Below are 22,637 nucleotides of genomic sequence, written 5' to 3'. Positions count from 1 at the left end.
CAACAGGTAGGCTCCGACAACAGGTAGGCTCCTACAACAGGTGGGTTCCTACAACAGGTAGGCTCCTACAACAGGTGGGCTCCTACAACAGGTGGGCTCGTACAACAGGTGGGCTTCTACAACAGGTGGGCTTCTACAACAGGTGGGTTTCTACAACAGGTAGGCTCCTACAACAGGTAGGCTCCTAAAACAGGTAGGCTTCTACAACAGGTAGGCTCCTACAACAGGTAGGCTTCTACAATAGGTAGGCTCCTACAACATGTAGGCTCCTACCACAGTTGGGCTCCTACAATAGGTAGGCTCCTACAACATGTAGGCTCCTACCACAGTTGGGCTCCTACAACAGGTAGGCTCCTAGAACAGATGGGTTCCTACAACAGGTAGGCTTCTACAACAGGTGGGCTCCTACAACAGGTAGGCTCCTACAACAGGTAGGCTTCTACAACAGGTGGGCTTCTACAACAGTTGGGATCCTACAACAGGTAGGCCTCTACAATAGGTGGGCTCCTACAACAGTTGGGCTCCTACAACAGGTAGGCTCCTACAACAGGTAGGCTTATACAAGAGGTGGGCTCCTACAATAGGTGGGCTCCTACAATAGGTGGGCTCCTACAACAGTTGGGCTCCTACAACAGGTAGGCTCCTACAACAGGTAGGCTTCTACAACAGGTGGGCTACTACAACGGGTAGGTTCCTACAACAGGTAGGCTCCTACAACAGGTAGGCTCCCACAACAGGTAGGCTCCTACAACAGGTAGGCTTCTACAACAGGTAGGCTTCTACAACAGGTAGGCTTCTACAACAGGTAGGCTCCTACAACAGGTGGGCTCCTACAACAGGTGGGCTCCTACAACAGTTGGGCTCCTACAACAGTTAGGCTCCTACAACAGTTAGGCTCCTACAACAAGTAGGCTCCTACAACAGGTAGGCTCCTACAACAGGTAGGCTCCTACAACAGGTGTGCTCCTACAACAGGTGGGCTCCTACAACAGTTGGGCTCCTACAACAGGTAGGCTCCTACAACAGGTAGGCTTCTACAACAGGTAGGCTTCTACAACAGGTAGGCTCCTACACCAGGTGGGCTCCTACAACAGGTGGGCTCCTACACCAGGTGGGCTCCTACAACAGGTGGGCTCCTACAACAGGTGGGCTCCTACAACAGGTAGGCTCCTACAACAGGTGGGCTTCTACAACAGGTGGGCTCCTACAATAGATGGGCTCCTACAACAGTTGGGGTCCTACAACAGGTAGGCTCCTAAACAGGTAGGCTCCTACAACAGGTAGGCTCCTACAACAGGTAGGCTTCTACAACAGGTAGGATTCTACAGCAGGTAGGCTGCTACAACAGGTGGGCTCCTACAACAGGTGGGCTCCTACAACAGGTAGGCTCCTACAACCGGTAGGCTCCTACAACAGGTAGGCTTCTACAACAGGTGGGCTCCTACAATAGGTGGGCTCCTACAACAGGTAGGCTCCTACAACAGGTAGGCTCCTACAACAGGTGTGCTCCTACAACAGGTGGGCTCCTACAACAGGTGTGCTCCTACAACAGGTGGGCTTCTACAACAGGTAGGCTCCTACAACAGGTGGGCTACTACAACAGGTAGGCTCCTACAATAGGTGGGCTCCTACAATAGGTGGGCTCCTACGACAGGTAGGCTTCTACAACAGGTAGGCTTCTACAACAGGTAGGCTCCTACAACAGGTGGGCTCCTACAACAGGTAGGCTCCTACAACAGGTAGACTTCTACAACAGGTAGGCTCCTACAACAGGTGGGCTCCTACAACAGTTGGACTCCTACAACAGGTAGGCTCCTACAACAGGTAGGCTCCTACACGAGGTGGGCTCCTACAACAGGTAGGCTCCTACAACAGGTAGGCTCCTACAACAGGTAGGCTCCTACAACAGGTGGGTTCCTACAACAGGTAGGCTCCTACAATAGGTGGGCTCCTACAACAGGTAGGCTCCTACAACAGGTGGGTTCCTACAACAGGTAGGCTCCTACAACAGGTAGGCTCCTACAACAGGTGGGCTCCTACAACAGGTGGGCTCCTACAACAGGTGGGCTTCTACAACAGGTGGGCTTCTACAACAGGTGGGTTTCTACAACAGGTAGGCTCCTACAACAGGTAGGCTCCTACAACAGGTAGGCTCCTACAACAGGTAGGCTTCTACAACAGGTAGGCTCCTACAACAGGTAGGCTTCTACAATAGGTAGGCTTCTACAACAGGTAGGCTCCTACAACAGGTGGGTTCCTACAACAGTTGGGCTCCTACAACAGGTAGGCTCCTACAACAGTTAGGCTCCTACAACAGGTAGGCTCCTACAACAGGTAGGCTCCTACAACAGGTGTGCTCTTACAACAGGTGGGCTCCTACAACAGGTAGGCTTCTACAACAGGTGGGCTCCTACAATAGGTGGGCTCCTACAACAGATAGGCTCCTACAACAGGTAGGCTTCTACAACAGGTAGGCTTCTACAACAGGTAGGCTCCTACACCAGGTGGGCTCCTACAACAGGTGGGCTCCTACAACAGGTGAGCTCCTACAACAGGTAGGCTCCTACAACAGGTGTGCTCCTACAACAGGTGTGCTCCTACAACAGGTAGGCTCCTACAACAGGTGGGCTTCTACAACAGGTAGGCTCCTACAACAGTTGGGCTCCTACAACAGGTAGGCTCCTACAACAGGTGGGCTCCTACAACAGGTGGGCTTCTACAACAGGTAGGCTCCTACAACAGGTGGGCTACTACAACAGGTGGGCTCCTACAACAGGTAGGCTCCTACAACAGGTGGGCTCCTACAACAGGTAGACTTCTACAACAGGTAGGCTTCTACAACAGGTAGGCTCCTACAACAGGTAGGCTCCTACAACAGGTAGACTTCTACAACGGGTAGGCTCCTACAACAGGTAGGCTTCTACAATAGGTAGGCTTCTACAACAGGTAGGCTCCTACAACAGGTGGGCTCCTACAACAGTTGGGCTCCTACAACAGGTAGGCTCCTACAACAGTTAGGCTCCTACAACAGGTAGGCTCCTACAACAGGTAGGCTCCTACAACAGGTGTGCTCCTACAACAGGTGGCCTCCTACAACAGGTAGGCTTCTACAACAGGTAGGCTTCTACAACAGGTGGGCTCCTACAACAGGTAGGCTCCTACAACAGGTAGGCTTCTACAACAGGTAGGCTTCTACAACAGGTAGGCTCCTACACCAGGTGGGCTCCTACAACAGGTGGGCTCCTACAACAGGTGAGCTCCTACAACAGGTAGGCTCCTACAACAGGTGTGCTCCTACAACAGGTGTGCTCCTACAACAGGTAGGCTCCTACAACAGGTGGGCTTCTACAACAGGTAGGCTCCTACAACAGTTGGGCTCCTACAACAGGTAGGATCCTACAACAGGTGGGCTCCTACAACAGGTAGGCTTCTACAACGGGTAGGCTTCTACAACAGGTGGGCTCCTACAACAGGTGGGCTCCTACAACAGGTAGGCTCCTACAACAGGTGGGCTCCTACAACAGGTGGGCTCCTACAACAGGTAGGCTTCTACAACAGGTGGGCTTCTACAACAGGTAGGCTCCTACAACAGGTAGACTCCTGCAACAGTTGGGCTCCTACAACAGGTAGGCTCCTACAACAGGTACGCTCCTACAACAGGTACGCTCCTACAACAGGTGTGCTCCTACAACAGGTAGGCTCCTACAACAGGTGTGCTCCTACAACAGGTGGGCTTCTACAACAGGTAGGCTCCTACAATAGGTGGGCTTCTACAACAGGTAGGCTTCTACAACAGGTAGGCTCCTACAATAGGTGGGCTCCTTCAACAGGTAGGCTTCTACAACAGGTAGGCTTCTACAACAGGTAGGCTCCTACAACAGGTAGGCTCCTACAACAGTTGGGCTTCTACAACAGGTAGGCTCTTACAACAGGTGGGCTCCTACAACAGGTGGGCTCCTACAACAGGTGGGCTCCTACAACAGGTGGGCTCCTACAACAGGTAGGCTCCTACAACAGGTAGGCTCCTACACCAGGTGGGCTCCTACAATAGGTAGGTTCCAACAACAGGTGGGCTCCTACAACAGGTAGGCTCCTACAACAGGTAGACTCCTACAACAGGTGGGCTCCTACAATAGGTGGGCTCCTACAACAGGTGGGCTCCTACAACAGGTGGGCTCCTACAATAGGTGGGCTTCTACAACAGTTGGGCTCCTACAACAGGTAGGCTCCTACAACAGGTAGGCTCCAACAACAGGTAGGCTCCTACAACAGGTAGGCTCCTACAACAGGTAGGCTCCTACAACAGTTGGACTCCTGAGTGGAGCAGTGCTCTAAGGCACTCCATCTCAGTGCAAGAGGTGTCACTGCAGTCCCTGGTTCGAGTCCAGGCTGCATCACATCTGGCAGTGATTAGGAGTCCCACAGGGCGACACACAATTGGCCCAGCATCGTCCGGGTTTGACTGGGGTAGGCTGTCAATGTAAATAAGACTTTGTTCTTAACTGACTTGCCAAGTTAAAAAAGTTTAAATACAACAGGTAGGCTGCTACAACAGATTGAGCTAGCTTAACATGCTTCTCCCGGTTTCATGGAGTCAAGACAGGTACTGCATAATCGTATTGGAGGATGAATAACCTAGCTATGGCAGCTATTAGTCTACTATAGTGCGAGTCAGCTTGTTGGTTGGTTGCTGTCTCTTGTCTCTTCCTCCCTCCTCCCTGTTCCCCGTGTCACTCGCTCCAGTACGGCCCCTCCCCCGCCTGCTGCCATCACTTGGATCAGATCGGACTGCGTCTGGATCTGACCAGGTCTATACAGAACGGGTCTAGTTGTCCTCGGGTCCGTTCATTTGGAACGGGTCTATATATTTTTTAAAGACATTTACAGTTGAAGTCGGAAGTTTACATACACTTGGAGTTATTAAAACTCGTTTTTCAACCACCCCACAAATTTCTTGTTAACAAACTACAGTGCATGACACAAGTATTTTTTCCACAAATTGTTCACAGATCGATTATTTCACTGATAATTCACTGTATCATAATTCCAGGGGGTCAGAAGTTTACATTGACACAATTGACTGTGCCTTTAAACAGCTTGGAAAATTCCAGAAAATGTCATGGCTTTCTAAACTTCTGATAGGCTAATTGACATTTTGAGTCAATTGGAGGTGTACCTATAGATGTATTTCAAGGCCTACCTTCAAACTCAGTGCCTCTTTGATTGACATCATGGGAAAATCTAAGGAAATTAGCCAAAATTGTAGACCTCCACAAGTCAGGTTCATCCTTGGGAACTATTTTCAAATGCCTGAAGGTACCATGTTCATCTGTACAAACAATAGTACGCAAGTATAAACACCATGGGACCACGCAGCCATCATACTTGTCACGCCCTGGCCTTAGTATTCTTTGTTTTCTTTATTATTTTATTTAGGTCAGGGTGTGACATGGGGAATGTTTCTGTTTTGTCGGTTTTGGGTGGTTATACGGTAAAGGGGGTGTTGGGTGTAGTGTATGGGTTTGTGTTGAGTGAATGTGTCTAGCTGTGTCTATGTTTGTGTGTAGTTGTCTAGGAGAGTCTATGGTTGCCTGAATGGGTTCCCAATTAGAGACAGCTGGTTTCAGTTGTCTCTGATTGGGAGCCATATTTAAGGTAGCCATAGGCTTTAGTTTGTTGTGGGTAATTCTGTCACGATCGTGTGAGGGAGAGACGGACCAAAACGGAGCATGTGAAAAATAAGACATCTTCTTTTTATTGTGAAGAAGGAAAAACGAAACAAAACACTTACAAACTAACAAAACAATAAACGACCGTGAAGCTATAAACGTAGTGCACACACACAGGCTACAAACGTTCACCATAGACAATTACCCACAACAAACTAAAGCCTATGGCTACCTTAAATATGGCTCCCAATCAGAGACAACTGAAACCAGCTGTCTCTAATTGGGAACCCATTCAGGCAACCATAGACTCTCCTAGACAACTACACACAAACATAGACACAGCTAGACACATTCACTCAACACAAACCCATATACTACACCCAACACCCCCTTTACCATATAACCACCCAAAACCGACAAAACACAAACATTCCCCATGTCACACCCTGACCTAACTAAAATAATAAAGAAAACAAAGAATACTAAGGCCAGGGCGTGACAATACTGCTCAGGAAGGAGATGCGTTCTGTCTCCTGGAGATTTATTTACTTTAGTGTTAAAGTGCAAATCAACCCCAGAACAACAGCAAACGACCTTGTGAAGATGCTGGAGGAAACAGGCACAAAAGTATCTATATCCACAGTAAAACGAGTCCTATATCAACATAACCTGAAAGGCCGCTCAGCAGGGAAAAAGCCACTGCTCCGAAACCGCCATAAAGAAACCAGACTACGGCTTGCAACTGCACATGGGGACAAAGATTGTACCTTTTGGAGAAATGTCCTCTGGTCTGATGAAACAAAAATAAAACTGTTTGGCCGTAATGACCATCATTATGTTTGTAGGAAAAAGGGGGATGCTTGCAAGCTGAAGAACACCATCCCAACCGTGATGCACGGGGGTGGCAGAATCATGTTGTGGGGTGGTTTGCTGCAGGAGGGACTGGTGCACTTCACAAAATAGATGGCATCATGAGGAGAAGAATTATGTGGATATATTGAAGCAACATCTCAAGACATCAGTCAGGAAGTTAAAGCTTGGTCGCAAATGGATCTTCCAAATGGACAATGAACCCAAGCATACTTCCAAAGTTGTGGCAAAATGTCTTAAGGACACGAAAGTCAAGAGATTGGAGTGGCCATCACAAAGCCCTGACCTCAATCCTATAGAATAATTGTGAGCAGAACTGAAAAGTGTGTGTGACAAGGAGGCCTACAAACCTGACTCAGTTACACCAGCTCTGTCAGGAATGGGACAAAATTCATCCAACTTATTGTGGGAAGCTTGTGGAAGGCTACCCAAAACATTTGACCCAAGTTAAACAATTTAAAGGCAATGCTACCAAATACTTATTGAGTGTATGAAAAACTTCTGACCCACTGGGAATGTGATGAAATAAATAAAAGCTGAAATAAATCATTCTCTCTACTATTATTCTGACATTTCACATTCTTAAAATAAAGTGATGATCCTAACTGACCTAAGACAGTGAATCTTTACTAGGATTAAATGTCAGGAATTGTGAAAAACTGAGTTTAAGTGTATTTGACTAAGGTGTATGTAAACTTCCCACTTCAACTGTATGTAAATCGGGTCTGGGTTGGAAAGCTACAGATCCATTTCGGAACAGGTCCAACTTCATGGTGAAGACATTTAGACACCGTACAAACTACCTTCTCTGCTGGAATAGATTACACACACACACACACGCACACACACACACACACACACACACACACACACACACACACACACACATTTCAAAGTCCTCATCTATGCAGCAGTATATTATTAGTTACAGTGAGTGCCTGAGGACAGTGTCTAAGTAGGCACCTGCTCTGAAATAAACTTCTGATAGAAAATAACATGAATCTACAGCACCACAATATTAACCAGAATGTATTACTTTTCACACTTTACACTACCTCAACCATACAACACTCTGTAGGTCTTGCACGTGACAAAGGAACTATACAAACATGAATGATGTTGTGATTAGTACTAGCAGTAGTCAGACACTTAGTACTAGCAGTAATCAGACACTTAGTACTAGCAGTAGTCAGACACTTAGTACTAGCAGTAATCAGACACTTAGTACTAGCAGTAGTCAGACACTTAGTACTAGCAGTAGTCAGACACTTAGTACTAGCAGTAATCAGACACTTAGTACTAGCAGTAATCAGACACTTAGTACTAGCAGTAGTCAGACACTTAGTACTAGCAGTAATCAGACACTTAGTACTAGCAGTAATCAGACACTTAGTACTAGCAGTAATCAGACACTTAGTACTAGCAGTAATCAGACACTTAGTACTAGCAGTAATCAGACACTTAGTACTAGCAGTAATCAGACACTTAGTACTAGCAGTAATCAGACACTTAGTACTAGCAGTAATCAGACACTTAGTACTAGCAGTAGTCAGACACTTAGTACTAGCAGTAGTCAGACACTTAGTAATAGCAGTAATCAGACACTTAGTACTAGCAGTAGTCAGACACTTAGTACTAGCAGTAATCAGACACTTAGCACTAGTAGCAGTTGGACTACATCAGTAGAAAATACATTCAAATGAATTGGGTGCTTATATTTGTCCTGTTGCACACTAGTACATGTGTGTAATGCAATGGAAATGTGTTTCTTACATATCCCAACCCTGACTGTTAGACGACATCATCACGGTTTATAATAGCAGTATAGTTACAGTACTGTCATAGCATAGTCAGGTTTACCAGTGGCGTTAGTCGGACACTTGTTGTAGACTGTTTCTCCAGCCGATGCTCTTTTCCAGGTCATGGTTACAAGGTACTCATCTCTACAGATCTCATGAGGTGCTGCAGAGGGACAGAAGAGAGCGAGAGAGAGAGAGAGAGTTAGATATAACACACACACTGCTATTCAATACTATCCCGCAACAGATTCCATTTTTCCCAGGCATTGTATTTATTACCCTCTCTTTCTATATATTTCATTACCTCTGCAGTATATATTCATCATTACTTCTACAAATTTACTCATTACCTCTACAATATATATTCATCAGTACCTTTACGCTATATCCATCATTACCTTTACAATATATATACATCATTACCTCTACAATATATATACATCATTACCTCTACAATATATATCCATCATTACTTCTACAATATATCCATCATTACCTCTACACTATATATCCATCATTACCTCTACAATATATATCCATCATTAGCTCTACAATATATATCCATCATTAGCTCTACAATATATATCCATCATTGCCTGTACAATATATATCCACCATTACCTCTACAATATATATCCATCATTACCTCTACAATATATATCCATCATTACCTCTACAATATATATTCATCATTTCCTTTACAATATATATCCATCATTATCTCTACAAGATATATCCATCATTACCTCTACTATATATCCATCATTACCTCTTTAATATATATCCATCATTACCTCTACAATATATATCCATCATTACCTCTGCAATATATATACATCATTACCTCTACAATATATATATCCATCATTACCTCTACAATATATATATCCATCATTACCTCTACAATATATATATATCCATCATTACCTCTACAATATATATATATCCATCATTACCTCTACAATATATATATCCATCATTACCTCTACAATATATATATCCATCATTACCTCTACAATATATATCCATCATTACCTCTACAATATATATCCATCATTACCTCTACAATATATATCCATCATTACCTCTACAATATATATCCATCATTACCTCTACGATATATATCCATCATTACCTCTACAATATATATCCATCATTACCTCTACAATATATATCCATCATTACCTCTACAATATATATCCATCATTACCTCTACAATATATATCCATCATTACCTCTACAATATATATACATCATTACCTCTACAATATATATCCATCATTACCTCTACAATATATATACATCATTACCTCTACAATATATATCCATCATTACCTCTACAATATATATCCATCATTACCTCTACAATATATATCCATCATTACCTCTACAGTATATATCCATCATTACCTCTACAATATATATCCATCATTACCTCTACAATATATATCCATCATTACCTCTACAATGTACAGTGCATTCAGAAAATATTCAGACATATTGACTTTTCCACATTTTGTTACTTTCAAGACTTATTCTAAAATTGATTAAATCGTTTTTTTCCCTCATCAATCTACCTCATCTTCCTCATCAATACCTCATAATGACAAAGCAAAAAACAGGTTTTTAGACATTTTTACATGTTTTGTGTGCAAAGTGCGCAAAGCTCTCATCAAGGCAAAGGGTGGCTACTTTGAATAATCTCAAATATAAAGTATATTTTATATAAATATAAAGTACACTTTTTGGGTTACTACATGATTCCATATGTGTTATTTCATAGTTTTGATGTCTTCACTATTATTCTACAATGCAGAAAAGAGTACAACTTAAAAAAAACTCTTGAATAAGTAGGTGTGTCCAAACGTTAGACGGGTACTGTATTTCCATCATTACCTCTGCAATATACAGTGAGTGTACAAAACATTAAGGACAGAATGAGGCTATTCTGGGGACAAAAGGAAGTGCAACTCAATATTCAGGAGGTGTTCCTAATGTTTTGTACACTCAATATGTCTTTATCTGTCCCTCTTTGTATTCATATCTCTTTTTATCCCTCTCTACATAACCCTGAATGATGAAGAATATTACAAGAGAGGATTTACTCAGAGTCTGGAGAAGAGAGAGAGAGAGAGAGAGAGAGAGAGAGAGAAAAAAAACAGCGAGAGAAAGATAGTGAGAGATGCACCCCTAGTCTGCTTCTTCATCTAAATCTATGTTCCCCTCCAAACTCTTGGACGTATCTGTATGTTCTGCAACATGCCAAAGAGCTATAAAAGGACTGCCTCTGATAGAAGTTCACTCTGCGGCAATGTCTGACATTTATCTAATCTATAGCCTCCCAGAGCACACATGCATGCTCACACACACACACATACACACAGAAAGAGAAAACCCAGTCAAAGGCATGCTTATTAAACTGTGCTGTTTGCTGCAGTGGCTGACACACTGACAAATCACACAAAGCAGGGCATTGAACAATACTCTTCGTCCTGTGAGCTGAGAGAGGGGGGGGGATAGAGAGAGGGGAGAGCAAAAGAGAAATAGGTTGAGAAAAAGAGAGGAAGAGGGAGATAAAGTGAGAGAGAAATGCAGAAAGGGAGAGTGAATATTAAGATTGAGAGAGCAAGAGACAGGAAGAAATGGAGGGAAAATGATGTCAACAGAGACAGAGCGAGGGATGAAGAGGCAATCAGAAAGATAGATACTGTGCAACAAACTAAAGTAAAAGGCAGCAGGAAAATGGATAGACAGACATACAGACAGAGAGAGAGAGAGGAGAGAGAGGAGAGAGAGGAGAGAGAGGAGAGAGAGAGAGAGGGGAGAGAGATAGAGGAGAGAGAGAGAGCGAGAGGAGAGAGAGGAGAGAGAGAGAGAGAGGAGAGAGAGAGGAGAGAGAGAGGGAGGAGAGAGGAGAGAGAGAGAGAGAGAGAGGAGAGAGAGAGAGAGCATGAGAGAGAGAGAGAGGAGAGAGAGAGGAGAGAGAGAGAGGTGAGAGAGAGAGGAGAGAGAGAGGGACCAGGAGAGAGAGAGAGGAGAGAGAGAGGAGAGAGAGAGAGAGAGGAGAGAGAGAGAGAGGAGAGAGAGAGGAGAGAGGAGAGAGAGAGAAGAGAGGGAAAGGAGAGAGAGAGAGCAGGAGAGAAGACAAAACCCAGCTATCACATCTGGTTCCTTGGAAGTTGTGGAAATGTATATTTTTCGTTTCCCATTTGTTCTGGGAACAAATGCATACGTTTCCTAACCGGTAACCTTTTTTGAGAAGGGATGTGAGAATTTAACCTGTTCTGGGAATGTTAATTTTTTTGGTTGCCGGGTGGTTCTGAGAATGTTTTACTAAGGTTCCCTGAAAGTCTTCCTGGGAGACTAGAGTAACGTTCTGAGAACGGTAATAGAATAACGTTCTGAAAACATGTTTCAATAAGACCTTTAATAGCACTGCCAGCTCATGTTAACTATTCTGTCCAAGCACAGGTAGGACACATGAAAATGAATTTGCTTAGGCATTAATCATGCTAACACTTTTCTTGTTTATTGTGTCAAATCTATGATCTTCTGTTCTCTATCCCTGCAATTAGTCCACTGCGCCACCAGGGTGGAGCTAGCATGCCATGTTTTTTTAACTCATACGAAGCTGTTCATTTTAGTCTAATCAAACAGACCCTATTTCAAAGGAAACAAGCCCTCATTAAGATCAGGTGTGGCCAATTAGTGGGTGCAGCCAACACACCTGAACACAGTTAACAAGGTCGAGGATAGAGAGAGTTTTGTTGATGCTGAGAACGGAATGTATTTAAGTGCTAATGCCCGAGAGTCCGGTGTTTGGAGGAAATATTGGCACGGGTGTTGTTATTGGCAAACCATACCAATATATACTCCAAACACCGGCTCCAAACAAAGGGTTACCAACATATTCTAAAAATGATTGACATATTTTCATTAAAGATTATTTTGATGCATTTATTCATACTATTTCATCCTTCCACAAGATATAGTCCCAACACAAATCTAGGGTTGCTACCCAAGCCGGCTGGTCGTTTGTTCTATCTGTTTGGTTGCCAGAGACGCGACCCAGTCGTTCACTCTTTTTGTTCTGTATCTATGGACGCGACTAGGGCGTTTGTTCTAAATGTTCCATTGCCATACTGGCTAGCGACGTTCTTATCCCTTGCTTGCTAGCTAGCCAACTACGACTAACTTACAGTCACGTCAAAAAAGTGCAGCCAGAATAAGAGCAAAGTAGCTGCATTTGCATTTGTTGAAGTTGTTTTCTAGTGACATTTACTTGGATACATCCATAACAATGAGCTAACGATGCACAATTTCACCTGGCATAGAAAATGTGCTCTTTCGTCAGGACACTGTTGTTCAGAGGAGCTAGCCAACAACACAACTAACACAATCTCTTCAAACTTTAAGCTGGAATGACTGGCTGTACTTTGTTTAGTTTTACCTGTTTACTATTTATAGAGTTATTTGTATACAGTACCAGTCCAAAGTTTGGACACACCTACAAATTCATTCAATCAATCAATCAAATGTATTTATAAAGCCCTTTTTACATCAGCAGATGTCACTGAAGTGCTATACAGAAACCCAGCCTAAAACCCCGAAACAGCAAGCAATGCAGATGTAGAAGCACGGTGGCTAGGAAAAACTCCCTAGGAAGGCCAGAACCTAGGAAGAAACCTAGAGAGGAACCAGGCTCTGAGGAACCAGGGTGGCCAGTCCTCTTCTGGCTGTGCCGGGTGGAGATTATAACAGAACATGGCCAAGATGTTCAAACGTTCATAGATGACCAGCTGGGTCAAATAATAATAATCACAGTGGTTGTAGAGGGTGCAACAGGTCAGCACCTCAGGAGTAAATGTCAGTTGGCTTTTCACAACCGATCATTCAGAGTTAGAGACAGCAGGTGCAGTAGAGAGAGAGAGTTGAAAACAGCAGGTCCAGGACAAGGTAGCATGTCCGGTGAACAGGTCAGGGTTCCATAGCCGCAGGCAGAACAGTTGAAACCGAAGCAGCAGCACGACCAGGTGGACTGGGGACAGCAAAGAGTCATCAGGCCAGGTAGTCCTGAGGCATGGTCCCAGGGTATTTCTTTATTTTTACTATTTTCTACAGTAGATTGTAGAATAATAGTGAAGGCATCAAATTACACATGGAAATACAATATGAAATAGCAAAAAGTGTTAAACAAATCAAAATATATGATATATTTTAGATTCTTCAAAGTAGCCAGCCTTTGCCTTGATGACAGCTTTCCACACTCTTGGCATTCTCTCAACCAGCATCACCTGGAATGCTTTTCCAACAGTCTTGAAGGAGTTCCCACATATGCTGAGCACTTGTTGGCTGCTTTTCCTTCACTCTGGGGCCCAACTCATCCCAAACCATCTCAATTTGGTTTAGGTCAGGTGATTGTGGAGGCCAGGTCATCTGATGCAGCACTCCATCACTATCCTTCTTGGTCAAATATCCCTTACACAGCCTGGAGGTGTGTTTGGTCATTGTCCTGTTGAAAAACAAATGATTCTCCCACTAAGTCCAAACCAGATGGGATGGCGTATCGCTGCAGAATGTTGTGGTAGCCATTCTGGTTAAGTGTGCCCTGAATTCTACATAAATCACTGAGAGTGTCACAAGCAAAGCACCCCCACACCATCACACCTTCTCCTCCATGCTTCACGGTGGGAACTACACATGCGGAGATCATCCGTTCACCTACTCTGTGTCTCACAAAGACATGGCGGTTGGAACTAAAAATCTAAAATTTGGACTCATCAGACCAAAGGACAAATTTCCACCTGTCTAATGTCCATTGTTCATGTTTCTTGGCCAATGCAAGTCTCTTCTTCTTGTTGGTGACCTTTAGTAGTGGTTTCTTTGCAGCAATTGGACCATGAAGGCCTGATTCACACGGTCTCCTCTGAGCAGTTGATGTTGAGATGTGTATGTTACTTGAAATCTGTGAAGCATTTATTTGGTCTGCAATTTCTAAAGCTGGTAGCACTAATGAACTTATCCTCTGCAGCAGAGGTACCTCTGGGTCTTCCTTTCCTGTGGCTGTCCTCATGAGAGCCAGTTTCATCATAGTGCTTGATGGTTTTTGCGACTGCAATTGAAGAAACTTTTCCATGTTGACTGACCTTCATATTGTTTCTCTTTGCTAATTTGAGCTGTTCTTGCCATAATATGGACTTCGTCTTTTACCAAATAGGGCTATCTTCTGTGTACCACACCTACCTTGTCACCACTGTTTGGCTCAAAAGCATTAAGAAGAAAATATATTCCACAAATTCACATTGAACAAGGCACACCTGTTAACCTGTTGAGGATGGGGGCGCTGTTGTGACTATTTATGCTAATCGTGTAATTTTTGAAACGGCTTCCCACAAAGTTCTTGATCGTACAATATGCATATTATTATTATTATTGGATAGAAAACAGTCTATAGTTTCTATAGGAGTTGAAATTTTGTCTCTAAGTGGAACAGAGCCCATTCTACAGCAATTTCCCTGACATGGAGTCAGATTTCAGAAATTTTGGCCACTGTTCTGGAGTCAGTTAAAAGGGCACTGTTATTGCTATGACTATACGGACACTGCTTACGTCTTCCCCTGGATGCCTTTACGTGATGACGATTTGAATGGGGTCGATTGCGCGTTCACAGGCACTATAAATTTAAAAAACCTGTAGCTAGCAAGTCTTTTCTTGCTGCGTAATGCGCGTGGAGGACATCGACCCGCACTTGTTCCAAGCATTAGTGGAGGGAGTAATATTACTCTGGTCATGTTTCTACTCGTTATGGGAGTTAAAAACATCATAAGGTAGTTAATTTAAAGCGTTTTATAGCAATTTATATCCGTTTAGTGCGATTTTGGGACATTTATTTCTGAAACGCTGTAAATTGCTGGGCACGCTTCCAGTTCATCCCGAACGCAGTTGGCATTTCCACATGGCAAGAGGACAGCTTTCCACCAAAAGACGATTGGACCCAAGAAAGGATCCTTTGCCCAAGATACTGATGGAAGAACAGCTCAAAGTAGGACATTTTTATTATGATAAATCGTGTTTCTGTCGAAAAATGTTAGTGGCTTAGGACGCCATGTTTTTTGACGTAGCTTCGCTTGGCGCAAACTGTATTGAAAAGTAAGGATAATTTAAAAAATGTAATTCCGCGATTGTATTAAGAATTAAATTGTCTATCAATCCCTGTCCACCCTATATTTTTTAGTCACGTTTATGAGTATTTATGTATAAGAGTAGATCACTGTCTAAGTGGCGCATGGACATTTTCTGACCAGCTGAGCTACATTTCACATTGTCTAACCATGATTTTGGTGGCTAAATATAAACATTTTCGATCAAACTCTATATGGATTGTGTAATATGATGTTACAGGAGTGTCATCTGAAGAATTCTGAGAAGGTTAGTGAAAAAATTAATATATTTTGGCGATGTTGACTTTTATCGCTCACTTTGGCTAGAATCAATGCTGGGCTGCTATGTGCTATGTGCTATGCTAATATAACGATTTATTGTGTTTTCGCTGTAAGACACTTAGAAAATCTGAAATATTGTCTGTATTCACAGGATCTGTGTCTTTCGATTCGTGTATGCTGTGTATTTTTACGAAATGTTTGATGATTAGTAAGTAGGTAAACACGTTGCTCTAAGTAGTTTTTCTATTCCATTTGTGACGGTGGGTGCAATTGTAACCTATGCCATCTACCTGAAATATGCACTTTTTTCTAACAAAACCTATCCCATACCATAAATATGTTATCAGACTGTCATCTGATGAGTTTTTTTCTTGGTTAGGGGCTATAAATATCTTAGTTTAGCCGAATTGGTGATAGCTACTGGTGTTGGTGGACAAATAAAAGATGGTGGATTATGCTAATGTGTTTTTAGGTAATAGATGTACATCTTTACATATTGTGTCTTCCCTGTAAAACATTTTAAAAATCGGACATGTTGACTGGATTCACAAGATCTGTGTCTTTCATTAGCTGTATTGGACTTTAATGTGTGAAAGTTAAATATTTAAAAAAAATATTTTTTTTGAATTTCGCGGCACTGGTTTTTCAGTGGGGGTGGGGGGGGAGTGCCGCTAGCGGCACTCTCATCCTAGACAGGTTAATTGAAATGCATTCCAGGTGACTACCTCATGAACCTGGTTAAGTGAATGCCAAGAGTGTGCAAATCTGTCATCAAGACAAAGGGTTTGTCTTGACTTTGAAGAATCTCAAATATAAAAAATATTTTGATTTATTTAACACTTTTTTGGTTACTACATGATTCCATATGTCTTATTTCATAGTTTTGAGGTCTAAAGAAAAATCATTGAATGGGTTGGTGTGTCCAAACTTCTGACTTTTACTGTATATCCATACCAATGATGCTGGTTCATGTCTGTCTGGCTGAGAAAAACTGCCTGTCTGTCTTATCCCGACTCCCGACACGTTCATTACTATGGGAAAGCTGGAGACCCAATTTGAATATTGAAACAATGTTGCAAATGTCGGAGAGACAGACAGCAAGGTTTATTCAAATCTACACTGTTGAAAACTAAATGTTAGTCTAAAAGAAATATGATATAAAGTCCAGAGGCTTTTTCTAGTTGAGATCAAGTTTAGACATTGTCTGGCTGGGCTAATGAGACAGTGGATTGTGCACTCAGATGGAACAGAGAAAATAGGCATTTTATTACATCATAGATTTAGCCAACTGTAACTTGTGGAATAGACAGCGTTTGGAATGCGCTTTTAACCAATCAGCATTCAGGTATACCTGTTGTATACATGTTTTTAAATAACATTCTTAGAACATTACTAATGTTTTCTTCTGCTTTTTATGGAAACTGTTCTTAATGTTCTGAGAACATGACTTTAAAAAGAACCATTAGGAACCCTTTAGAAAAAGTTACGCTGAAGTACTGGAATCCCCACGTGAGAAACATTTGGTTCTCAGAACGTTATGTGCGAGCGGGGTATCCTGTACCATTTGCAGAATATTGTGGGAAGGTTGTATGCTAAATAACCAATGGAAAACCATGCTCTCACCAAGCTCTAAGAAACATTAGGTTCTCAGGACGTTATGTGGTAGCTAGGTAAGCTGTGTGTTGTCTTCACCACAGGGAATCATCCACTCTCTGTGATGCAGTTTGACTGACACACGAAGAACCGTCAATTCCCCTCATTCCACAATCATTACAGATACAATTGTACCCCCACTACACGTAACTCTATACACTTATAACTGAGCCTATTAAACAAATACACTACAACACATTTCAACAAAAACAAACATGTTCGCAAATTATCACCAATAATCACACACAGTTCGCCCTCTCAATGAACACACACACAGTTCGCCCTCTCAATGAACACACACACACAGTTCGCCCTCTCAATGAACACACACACACAGTTCGCCCTCTCAATGAACACACACACAGTTCGCCCTCTCAATGAACACACACACAGTTCGCCCTCTCAATGAACACACACACACAGTTCGCCCTCTCAATGAACACACACACAGTTTGCCCTCTCAATGAACACACACACACAGTTCGCCCTCTCAATGAACACACACACACAGTTCGCCCTCTCAATGAACACACACAGACACACACACACAGCCCTCATAGCATCACACACACACAGTCCCTACCCGAACACACACACAGTTCGCCCTCTCAATGAACACACACAGACACACACACAGAGCCCTCATAGCATCACACACACACAGTCCCTACCCGAACACACACACACACAAACACACACACAAACACAGAGAGACACACAAACACACACACAGAGAGAAACAAAGCGACGTAAACACACACAGAGACACAAAGAGACATACACACACACAGAGACACAAAGAGACACACACACACACGCAGAGACACAAAGAGACTTAAACACACACTGAGACACAAAGAGACTTAAACAGTCACTGAAAAACAAAGAGACAAACACACACAGCGACACAAAGAGACATAAATACACACTGAGACACAAACACACACACAGACTCTGACCGGGGCACTTCTTGTCGTTGCAGGAGCGGACCTCCTCTCCGGAGCCATCACAGGGGTAACCCTGTATCCCTGTCCCCTCACACATCCTGAAGCGACGCTGCCACCCTGAGTCACACGTCTTACTGCACAGACTCCAGTGGTTCCAGCTGCCCCAGTTACCCCCACCTGGAGAGAGAGGGAGGGAAGGGGAAGGGTGGAGAAATGATGGGAGATGGTTTAATGCATATGATGTCATAACATACAGATACACACACACACACATATATATATATATATATATATATAGTGTGTCTGTCTGTCTGTCTGTTCTCTATGTGTGTGTATATTTTTGTCTTACCACTACAAGATGGGTTGGTACACTCCCTGGTCTCCTGGTGTGGTCCTTTACACTCTGCCCAGCCATGCACCGATGCACTACACCTCCTCTGTCTCTGCTGGCTCCCTGTGGAACAGGTTTCACTGCACCTAGACCACGGAGCCCAGTCCAACCACTGGCCTTCCACTAGAGGAGAGAGAGAGAGGGGGGGGGGGTGGAGAGAGAGAGGGATAGAGAGAGAGAAAGAGAGAGAGGGGAGAGAGAGAGATGGAGAGAGAGAGGGGTAGAGAGATAGAGAGCGAGAGAGAGAGGGGTAGAGAGATAGATAGTGAGAGAGAGAGAGAGAGAGAGAGAGAGACAGAGAGAGGGAGAGAGGGGGGTAGAGAGAGGAAAGAGGGAAGGAGAGAGAGAGAGAGGGGGGAGAGGGAGAGAGGAAGGGAGAGAGATGTTAAATTAAAGAAGCATTGAAATGAGGGGGGTTGAAATAGAGAGACAGAAAACAAGAGAGACAGAAAGAAAGAGAGAGAGATAGATAGAGAAAAGACAATCGGGTTGGAGACAGCAGTACGACTGTTGTCTGTTGTATATGTCAGACCTAGCTTGTGCTGCAACAGACTAACAATAAATCCAAACAACTACTGATTTCCTACCGTCTTCATTATGGAACCAAAAGCCAGACATGAAAGTGCAAAAGTGCCCACTTTTCAAAAGTAATTCAGCATGGCTATGCACTTCTATCAAGGTCTTGAGTTAGTTTTTTCTGTGGAGTTTGATTTCCCCCCACAATGCAGTTAGATTTGAAGAGTTTTTCAACCTATTCCATCTGGAGTTTTGGTGGAGGCTAAATCAAAAAGGAGGACAGCCTTTTAATCAAATCAAAGTAGAGCCGGTTAGAAGGCGGCGGATGAATACGGCATACTGAGCAATGGCACCAAAGCCTGATAACATCAACACATTGCTAATGAAAGTCTCCACTGTCCCCTTTGAGGACTAATCGAGGGACAAATTCCATCGCGGGTAGCTGGCAATATTTACATTTTAAATGACTGTAAAAAATACACAAAAACAACAAATACACACAAAGGTAGAAATATATACAGGCTAGACATATTTGACATAACCATCAAAGTCCTGCGTTTTTTTCCCCTCCAGTGATTTCCATATGCTTCTTTATTTAACGTTAAGACTTCAGTGAGCTCAGACACCTTAACATAGAGAGATGCTGTTGTTAATACAACACAGCACCAGGGAAAACACCACAGTCCTGAGGATCCAGTTATTAGCACTGTAAAGACAAGACACTTCTAAAATATATGAAAAGACACTATGGCCTTCTGGGTGTAAATTACATATCCCAAGATAGCTGTGTGTGTGTGTGTGCGTCTGCGATGGCTGTCAAAACTCTTCTTTGTTTACATCCTTGTCATTCAGTTGGATGTTGATACATTTAGACAAGTGGTTTATGATTTAATGTATTATTCATTCATTATTAATCTATTACAGTTCCTGGGACGATTTTCTCCCCATCTCACTTTGCCATGTTTATTGATATTGCATATTTTGATGCAAAGCCTGTCAGCTTAGCAGTTCCCTACATAAGAAATGACACTCGGGGAAGCCAGTGCCACTAAGGAAAGGGCACACATTACGCGTGCATGTGTGTGTGTGCATGCGTAATGTATATATCAGAGGACATCTGATTGATATCATTGTGTTGTGCGAACATTGGTAAATAGGGGTTGAATGAGGTAAAACATTGGTAAATAGGGGTTGAATGAGGTAAAACATTTGTACATAGGGGTTTAATGAGGTAAAACATTAGTAAACATGGTTTAAATGGGGTAAAACATTGGTAAATAGGGTTTAAATGAGGTATAACATTGAAACGTAGGGGTTGAATGAGGTATAACATTAGTAAACAGGGTTTAAATGAGGTAAAACATTGGTAAATAGGGGTTGAATGAGGTCAACAATGTGTAAATAGGGGTTGAATGAGGTAAAACATTTGGTAAATAAGGGTTGAATGAGGTAGAACATTAGTAAACATGGTTTAAATGAGGTAAAACATTGGTAAATAGGGTTTAAATGAGGTATAACATTGAAACATAGGGGTTGAATGAGGTATAACATTAGTAAACAGGGTTTAAATGAGGTAAACATTGGTAAATAGGGGTTGAATGAGGTATAACATTGAAACATAGGGGTTGAATGAGGTATAACATTAGTAAACAGAGTTTAAATGAGGTAAAACATTGGTAAATAGGGTTTAAATGAGGTATAACATTGAAACATGGGGGTTGAATGAGGTATAACATTAGTAAACAGGATTTAAATGAGGTAAAACATTGGTAAATAGGGGTTGAATGAGGTATAACATTGAAACATAGGGGTTGAATGAGGTATAACATTAGTAAACAGGGTTTAAATGAGGTAAAACATTGGTAAATAGGGGTTGAATGAGGTATAACATTGAAACATAGGGGTTGAATGAGGTATAACATTAGTAAACAGGGTTTAAATGAGGTAAAACATTGGTAAATAGGGGTTGAATGAGGTATAACATTGAAACATAGGGGTTGAATGAGGTATAACATTAGTAAACATGGTTTAAATGAGGTAGAACCTTGAAAAATAGGGGTTGAATGAGGTAGAACATTGGTAAATTGGGTTAGTAACGTTACCCCTACCTACAGTACATGTACATTTTACCTCAATTACCTCGACTAACCTGTACCCCGCACATTGACTCGGTACCGACCACCTGTATATAGCCTCGTTATTGTTATTTTATTGTTGCTCTTTTATTTTTTACTACTTTTTTAACTCTTATTTTTCTTAAAACTTCATTGTTGATTAGGGGCTTGTAAGTAAGCGTTTCACTTTAAGGTCTACATGCACTTTTGGTTTTCGGCCAAAAAAAAATTCATTTGGTTGAAAAAGCCTAAACTCAGCAAAAAATGAAACATCCCTTTTTCATGACCCTGTCTTTCAAAGATAATTCGTAAAATCCAAATAACTTCACAGATCTTCATTGTAAAGGGTTTATACACTGTTTCCCATGCTTGTTCAATGAACCATAAACAATTAAGGAACGTGCACCTGTGGAACGGTCGTTAAGACACTAACAGCTTACAGACGGTAGGCAATTAAGGTCACAGTTATGAAAACTAAGGACACTAAAGAGGCCTTTCTACTGACTCTGAATAACACAAAAAGAAAAACACCCAGGGTCCCTGCTAATCATGCTGTAAGGAGGCATGAGGACTGCAAATGTGACCTGAGCAAGAAATTGCAATGTCCATACTGTGAGACGCCTAAGACAGCGCTACAGGGAGACAGGACGGACAGCTGATCGTTCTCGCAGTGGCAGACTACGTGTAACAACACCTGCACAGGATCGGTACATCCGAACATCACACCTGCGGGACTGGTACAGGATGGCAACAACAACTGCCCGAGTTACACCAGGAACGCACAATCCCTCCATCAGTGCTCAGACTGTACGCAATAGGCTGAGAGAGGCTGGACTGAAGGTTTGCAGACCTGTTGTATGCACACCGGACATCACCGGCAACAACGTCGCCTATGGGCGCAAACCCACCGTCGCTGAACCAGACAGGACTGGCAAAAAGTGCTCTTCACTGATGAGTCGCGGTTTTGTCTCACCAGGAGTGATGGTCAGATTCGCATTTATCGTTGAAGGAATGAGCGTTACACCGAGGCCTGTACTCTGGAGCGGGATCGATTTGGAAGTGGAGGGTCCATCATGGTCTGGGGCGGTGTGTCACAGCATCATCGGACTGAGCTTTTTGTCATTGCAGGCAATCTCAATGCTGTGCGTTACAGGGAAGACATCCTCCTCCCTCATGTGGTACCCTTCCTGCAGGCTCATCCTGACAGGACCCTCCAGCATGACAATACCACCAGCA

At 42.9% G+C, this 22,637-nt stretch overlaps 1 protein-coding gene across 1 annotated transcript in view; it reads right to left on the bottom strand.

Moving 5' to 3' along the window:
- Positions 1-22,637, bottom strand: part of LOC129830522 (adhesion G protein-coupled receptor B2-like) — a 564,124-nt gene that overhangs the window by 263,482 nt on the left and 278,005 nt on the right. Inside the window, exons 6-8 of the mRNA XM_055893092.1 lie at positions 18,730-18,894; positions 18,393-18,557; positions 8,400-8,501 (exon numbers count right to left, since the gene is read on the bottom strand). Coding sequence (XP_055749067.1) covers positions 8,400-8,501; positions 18,393-18,557; positions 18,730-18,894 — 432 coding nt within the window. The remainder of the gene's footprint in view (positions 1-8,399; positions 8,502-18,392; positions 18,558-18,729; positions 18,895-22,637) is intronic.

The sequence above is a fragment of the Salvelinus fontinalis genome, chromosome 32 (assembly GCF_029448725.1).
Source record: "Salvelinus fontinalis isolate EN_2023a chromosome 32, ASM2944872v1, whole genome shotgun sequence".
Taxonomy (NCBI): Eukaryota; Metazoa; Chordata; class Actinopteri; order Salmoniformes; family Salmonidae; genus Salvelinus; species Salvelinus fontinalis.
The sequence above is the reverse complement of the archived record's forward strand: the minus strand, read 5'-3'. Positions and strand labels throughout refer to the sequence as shown.